At 57.0% G+C, this 7,222-nt stretch overlaps 1 protein-coding gene across 8 annotated transcripts in view; it reads right to left on the bottom strand.

Moving 5' to 3' along the window:
• Positions 1-4,992, bottom strand: part of MITF (melanocyte inducing transcription factor) — a 250,391-nt gene extending 245,399 nt beyond the window's left edge. For 6 of the 8 annotated variants that reach the window (XM_059662987.1, XM_059662985.1, XM_059662991.1 and 3 more), the window contains exon 1: positions 4,104-4,992. In XM_059662987.1, coding sequence (XP_059518970.1) covers positions 4,104-4,207 — 104 coding nt within the window. In that variant the 5' untranslated portion in view covers positions 4,208-4,992. The remainder of the gene's footprint in view (positions 1-4,103) is intronic. The other 2 variants (XM_059662986.1, XM_059662984.1) reach the window with 1 other exon arrangement.
• Between the last annotated feature and the right edge of the window lie 2,230 nt (positions 4,993-7,222).

Here is a 7,222-nt window from a genome sequence, read left to right on the forward strand (position 1 = left end):
TGGTTCTAGGCCAGTACTTCCAAAACAGGTGTGACTCTGCCCCTCATGGACACTTGGCAAAGTCTGGAGATGTTTCTGGCTGTCACAAGTGGGGAAGGGGTTCATCTGGCCTCTAGTGGCAGAGGCCGGAAGGACAGACACGCTGCTAACCATCCTGCCATGCTCAGGCACCGGCACCGCCCCCACAGCCAGGAATCACCCAGTTCAAAATGTCAATGGTGCAAGGTTGAGAAACTCGGTCCTCGGCTCTGGGGCACAACAGTAAACAAGGAAGAGAGAGAAATCCCTGCTCCCTTGGAGCCTGCAGTCTAGTGTGGAGAAACAAACACATCATATCAGAAAATTACAGAATGTGTTATAAATACCATAGAAAAACAGAGCAGGGCAAAGAAGATGGGAGTTTGGAAGATTAGCAATTATAAATAGTGTGGTCAAGGTAGGCTTGATGAATGGCAGCCCTGGCTGGTGTGCTCAGTGGTTAGATCATCGGACCACACACCAAAGAGTTGTGGGTTCGATTCCCAATCAAGGGCATGTACCTGGGTTGCGGGTTCACTGCCTACTCTGGGTCAGTCAGAGTGCATGTGGAAGGCAACCAGTCCAGTCACTGTGGCTCTCTCACATCGACGTTTCTCCTCTCCCCCCCACTCCCTCTCTCCCTCCCACTCTTCCTGAAAAAGCAATGGAGCCAGGCCATCCTGGCTCAGTGGTTGAGTGTCAACTTATGAACCAGGAGGTCATGGTTTGATTCCTGGTCAAGGCACATGCCCAGGTTGCAGGCTCAATCCTCGTGTGGAGTGTGTGCAGGAGGCAGCCAATCGATGATTCTCTCTCATCGTTGATGTTTCTCTCTCTTCCTCTCCCTTCCTCTCTAAATCAATGAAAATATACAAAAAATAGAAAATAAAGAAAGCAATGGAAAAGATATCCTCAGGTGAGGAATAACAACAACAAATTAATTAATTAATTAAAAAGGGAGAGGGAGCCCCATGGCTTTCTGGGCAAAGGGCAGTCCAGGCCAAGGGACCAGCAAGAACAACGTAAAAGGCCCTGAGGAGGAGGGTCTTTTCCAGGAACAGCGAGGAGGCCAGCCTGGCCGGAGCAGAGGGAGCCTGGAGTGACAGCAGGAGACAAAAGTCAGAGCTGACAGGCAGCCTGACCGTGCAGGCCACCTGGCTCTCGAGTTTTAGTGAAAGGAGGAGCCCTTGGAGGTTTTGTGAGTAGAGAATGACCTGATGTGACAGTTTTAACATAGGGTTTCTCAACCTCGGTGGTGACAATTTGGGGCCAAATAACTGCTCCCTTGTGCCCTGTAGAACGGTGGCAGGCTGCGTAGCAGAGGCCAGCAGCAATTCCCTTCTGCTGTGATGACCAGAAATGTCTCCAGCCATTGCCAAATGACTGGGAGGCAAAATCGCCCCTAGGTTGAGAATCAGCTTTAATAGGAACATCATAGCTGCTGAGTTGAAACCCCATGCAAGCGGGTACGGGTGGAAGGCAGACCAGGTAAGAGATGACTGCAATAACCCAGGTGGTAGCTTGGACCCAAGTGGTAGCGGAAGAGTTGAAAGGAAGTGGACAGATTCTGGACATGTTTTCAACCCTAACACACTCCTGAGAAGCGATAGACAAAATAGCTACAGCAGTTCTAACCTTTCACTTCAACTGTTCCCAATCAAGAATTTTAAGAAGGTGTCCGCCAAAGACTTCAGACCAGTGGTTCTCAACCTTCTGGCCCTTTACATACAGTTCCTCATGTTGTGACCCAACCATAAAATTATTTTCATTGCTACTTCATAACTGTCATGTTGCTACTGTTATGAATCATAATGTAAATATCTGATATGCAGGATGGTCTTAGGCGACCCTTGTGAAAGGGTCGTTCGACTCCCCAAGAGGTCTCAACCCACAGGTTGAGAACCGCTGCTTCAGACAGAGCCATGAGGAGGCCCTGAACAGTGTGTGGTCCCTTTAAAAACACACAACATATGTTGATGACAATACCACAGACAGCTATGAAAAACAGCATAGGGAAATTTTGCCAACCTCATATGTTTATTAACAGGTTTTTTTAACTGCTTTCTTTCAAAGAACATGTGTCTGCTCCACAGACCATTTGAGAACTTGTTAAATTTAGCCTTGCTCTCCATACAGGCTCTGTCCCCCGCCTGCTTCCAGCTTTGACGTGAAGCCACTGCTTCCCATACCACACCACGCCTGGCACGTGCCCGCTAGCTCCCCAGCACGTTCATTCACCTGGCAAGCAACTGATTGCCGACTCTGAGCAAGAACAGGCCCAAATCCTTCAGCATGAGCTCCATAGCATTCATTTGGGTTTTTCCAGATGGTATTTTCTTCACTCTCTCAAACTCCTTTAATTATGTATCAGCTACCATCAAAAATGTTCCAATAAGTCCGGTTAATTCATTTCTTTCAGGACTACACACACACACACACACACACACACACACACACTTGTTCCCTCATTCTGGCAATGTAAGCACCCTATATAATAAAAGGCTAATATGCAAATTGACCAAGAGGCAGAACAGTCACTATGATGCACACTGACCACCAGGGGCAGAGCTCAATGCAGGAGCTGCCCCCTGGTGGTCAGTGTGCTCCCACAGGGGAAGTGCTGCTCAGCCAGAGGCCAGGTTGATGGCTGGCTAGGGCAGCGGTGGTGGCAGGAGCCTCTCCCGCCTCCACAGCAGCGCTAAGGATGTCCTACTGATGGCGTAGGCCTGCTCCCCGTGGAGATCGGGCCTAAGCTGTCAGTCGGACATCCCTCAAGGGGTCCGGACTGCCAGAGGGTGCAGGCCAGGCTGAGGGAGGGGCCCCTCGCGGAGTGCACAAATTCCGTGCACCAGGCCTCTAGTCTGCTTATAAAAGCAAAAGCAGAGACTGCTCAGTAAAACACTGGTCCCTTCAGCTGAAGCCCCAATGAGCATAACCAACAATACCCTTTGCACAATATTACTCAAAACTCCCAACCCCCAACACACACAATCTATGCTCACACACAAGACAGCCATTATGAAGAGGAATCACCACTACAGGCTGGTTTCACGCCTCTAACCGCAGGGGCTTCCTTCCCATCCCCGGGCATCTGCGAGGAGGCAGCCGCAGCAGCCGGCCAGCCCTGTGCTGTCCTCGGACTTTCTTCCCCAACTTGGATTCCGGGCCGCAGAGCCCGAAGCATGTGCCCGCCGGGCCCTGCACCCAGAGGCAGACACAGGGCGCCTGACTCAGTTCCCTTCCTCCATCTCCCTGGTCGCTGGGTCCCAGCCCTGCCAGCCAGGCCCAGGCCCCCGCCGCCACCCCCTGCGGTGCGGGGCACTCGGAGCCCCTGACACCGCCGACCTCACCCCGCCGCTGGGAGGGTGGAGACCCCTCCGCTCCGCTCCCGCCGCTCAGGACCCTCCCTCTCCTGACCCTGCAGGTGCCCGCCCGCGGCCGCAGGACTGCGCGAAAGGCAGACCCGCCTCCCGCGGGGAAGCGGGAACGGAGGGCCCCGCTGGGCACCAGGTGCGGAGGCGGCGGACCTGCCCGGCTCCGCTCCGCTCCTCAAAGTTCCGTCCCGTAAGGACACGCCTGCCCCCCGCGCAGGCCCCCTCCAGGCGCCGGGGTCTGGGGTCTCCACGGCCCGCGGGGCTGGAGCGGACGCGGGGACCCGCCCGCCGCCCGCGCCGCCGCAGGTGAGAGGCGGGGCCCGGGACCGCACCTGGGGCGGCGGGCGTCCCGGAGGGCGATTCCTCCGAGGCCACGCGCGGAGCTCCACTGCCCTCCGGCGTCCCGCCTGCCGCCCCGCCGCCCCCTCCAGTCCGCGCCGTCGGAGCTTGGGGCAGGGGTTCACCTGACACGGTCTCCCTGCCCGCCGGCCGGGCCGCCCCGCCCTCGCCCGCCTCCCGGCCAGGGGTCGGCCCGGAGCCCCTGCTGCCCGGCGCCCGCGGAGCGCGCTCGGCCGGAGCCCCCGGCGCGGCGCAGACCCCGGGCGGGCGCAGCTCGCCCTCCGTCCCGCAAGGGCGCGGGGTCCTTGTCCCAGCCCGGCGCCCGCCCTCCGCGCCGGGCAGCGCAGCCCCGCCGAGCCCGCGGCCCCTCACCTGCTCTTCAGCGGCTGACTTTTGAGTTCGTAATAGGTTTTGGGTTCTTCATGAAACTCCTCCCCGACTTCGAAATCCGGCACGATGCCCGACTCGGACTGCATGGCTGCGGCTCCGTCCCCGCGGCGCCCGGGTGAGGACCGAGCCGGGCGAGGGGAGGAGGCGGGCCTGGGTCCGCGCCCGCAGCGCCCGCTCTGCCCGCCGCCGCCCGCGCGGCCGCCCGGCGCCGGGGGTTCGCACTCGCCGGGGAGGGGCCGCCGCCCGTGCCGCCGGGGCTTGTAGTTCGGCCGGGCGGGGCCTCCCCAGCTTGCGGGGGCCGCGGGGCCGGTGAGAACTACAACTCCCAGCGGCCCGCGGGGCAGAGGCCGCCTGCCGGACCCCGCGGGGCCGCTCCGGTTCGGAATCCCTGTCAATGTCAGCGGCTCCCTCTCGCCTCAAGGGTACAGACCTGACCATTAAATATTAATTAGGACAGACCCGGCCGGCGCTCCTACCGTCACCCCTCCTCCCAGCTCAGACGTCTGAGAAGGAACGCCAAGTCCTTATTTAAAACAAACAAAAAAACAACAGTGAAGGGTTTGGCACTAGAAAGTTTGAGCCTTCAGCCTGCCTTAACCTAAAAGGATGCCGAACAGCCTGTTTGCTTCCAGCGCTACTGCGACATCGCCGCTCGTCCTCGCGCTGGAGCGGAGCAACTCGCCTCCACGTGGGGGTGAACACCTTGCTTAGTGGGGTTCTCGTGCGTCCTCTCCACGACTCAGCCCGAGCTTCGCGGGGCTGCTCACCCAGCTCCCCGTCCAATCGCCACCTCTGATCACAGCGGCACTCGAAGGCTCCCTTCATCTAAGAAAGCACAGAACGAGGCAGCGTCATCACGGGCCGTCTTGCATGGCATTTCTCAGTCACTGGGAGTTCGCGGAGACTGTCGTAACGTTGCAGGAGTGAGGTGTGGGGCAATAACTGCAAAAGTGTCCCCCCCCCCCCCCCCCCCCGCCCAGCTCCCGCACTCGCTTAGGTAACTGGCCAACAGGCTGGGCTGCAGCTCTTTTTTGCTTCCAGTCCTTCGCTGATTAGTTCCAGCAGGACGTCTGCCTTCTTCCAGTAATACTCTCAACAATAAAAATAAGTGTTTTTAAAAGTGTCGTGAGGCATCCGGGAGCGAGCAGAGAGGCAGTGGCATTTAGAGTGAAGACCTGGAGTCCTTCTCCAAAGCGCTGTGTAATCTGGGCACGTCACTTGGTTCCTAGAAGCCTAATTTCTTCATCTTTAAAAGAGGAGATTGGCAAACTTGTTTCCGAAGATGTTGCAAGGTCAAATGCAAGGGAGAGTGATTTGTGATCTATAGACATTCTGCTCCATGGCCATTCTTTTATTTATTGAATCTCGAATCTACTCCTTTCAGGCTAGCATTTATTTGATCCTTGAGTTCCTCCTTTCAGACTCAATAAAGTAAATGATCATCCTAGGAGAAAACCCAAGGAGGCTAGACTAATTAGCGGGCATCTTCCAGGAGTTGCCCGTTTTGCCTCACGGTGAAACATTTTAATTTTACATCAGAAAAGACCGACCTTAAGAGTTGAGGATATCAAGGAGATTTGGGGGAAAGGGAAAGCACACCATTGTACAGTAACAGTTACCAAAATCCCACAATAAAACTTCCCAAAATACTACTCTTAGGTCCCTTCACTAAAGCGTGAAAATATGGCAAACGATTTGAACACTCCTGAGGAAAGTGGGCCCTTTGTGCTCATGAAGGTGGCTCCAGATTCCTTGATAGATGGATCGCTAGAAATAAGATGCTGGAAGCAGAGAGGGGTCACTCGCTGCCAGAAGGAGGCAGGAAGGTAAAACACAAGAGAACATTCAACCTAGATTCTCAGCTGCAGGTGCTTGAAATGGGGTGGGGCAGTCTTGATTTTCACAATGACTTGGGGGGATTACAGTCATTTCAGCTGTATGGACCAGAAATGCTATCTATTTAATACTAGGTGCCCAGTGCACGAATTTGTGCACCTTGAAAGGAACTGTGGGCCAAGAGGCTGTGGTAGGCACGGGGTGGGTCTCAGCCCATCCTCGACACCCATGCCCAGCCCCTCCAGCCATTACCCCGGGCCCCTATCTGTTCCCACCACTGCCGCTCCCACCTGCTGATGGTATGGAGTGATTGGGGCTGGTGTCAGCAGTGGATTCAAGCAATGTCTGCTGCCCCAATTGCCCCTCAGGAGCAGGGGGAGGTGGAGAAGCCCTCAGGGGTGATAAGGGCCAGCAGCCACCGCTCCCACCCACTGATGGTGCCAAGCGATCGGGACCGGCGTTGGCTGCGGGTGCAAGTGGGGCAGGCGCTGGCAGCAGGTGCGAGCACCAGGCGGGACCGCAATGCACAGGAGCAAAGAATTTTCAGTAACCACCAGAGGCTCGCCCTATGACAGTGACCAGTGCCCCACCTTGGTCTGGCGCCCCTGCTCACCTGCTCCACCATCCCACCGCGGCCAACATCCACCATGTTCCGCACACGCACCCTGGTGGTCAGCGCACATCATAGCAACCGGTTGTTCGGTTGTTCTGCCGTTAGGTCTATTTGCTTATTAGCCTTTTATTATATAGATACTAGAGGCCCGGTGCACAAAAATTTGTGCACTGACGGGGGGGGGGGGTCCCTCAGCCCAATTTGTGCCCTCTCACAGTCTGGGACCCCTCGGGAGATAACGACCTGCTGGCTTAGGCCCACTCCTGGGTGGCAGAGGGCAGGCCCAATCCCTAGGTACAGCCCTTGGTCGGGCTCAGAGCAGGGCCAATTGGGGAGTTGGGGCGCCGTCCCCTGTTATGCACAGAGCAGGGCTGATCAGGGGGGTTGGGGCTCCGTACCCTGTCACACACAGAGCAGGGCCAAATAGAGGGTTGGGGAGCTCCCCCCTGTCACACACAGAGTAGGGCTGATAGGGGAGTTAGGGCACCACCCCCTGTCACACACAGAGCAGGGCAGACCAGGGGGTTGGGGCACACCCCACTGTCACACTCAGGGCAGGGCCGATGGGGAGGTTGTGGCTCCACCCTGTCACACACAGAGCAGGGCCCATGGGGGGGGGGGTTGGGGCACCACACCCTGTCACACTCAGAGC

This window comes from Myotis daubentonii, chromosome 14, assembly GCF_963259705.1.
Source record: "Myotis daubentonii chromosome 14, mMyoDau2.1, whole genome shotgun sequence".
Lineage (NCBI taxonomy): Eukaryota > Metazoa > Chordata > Mammalia > Chiroptera > Vespertilionidae > Myotis > Myotis daubentonii.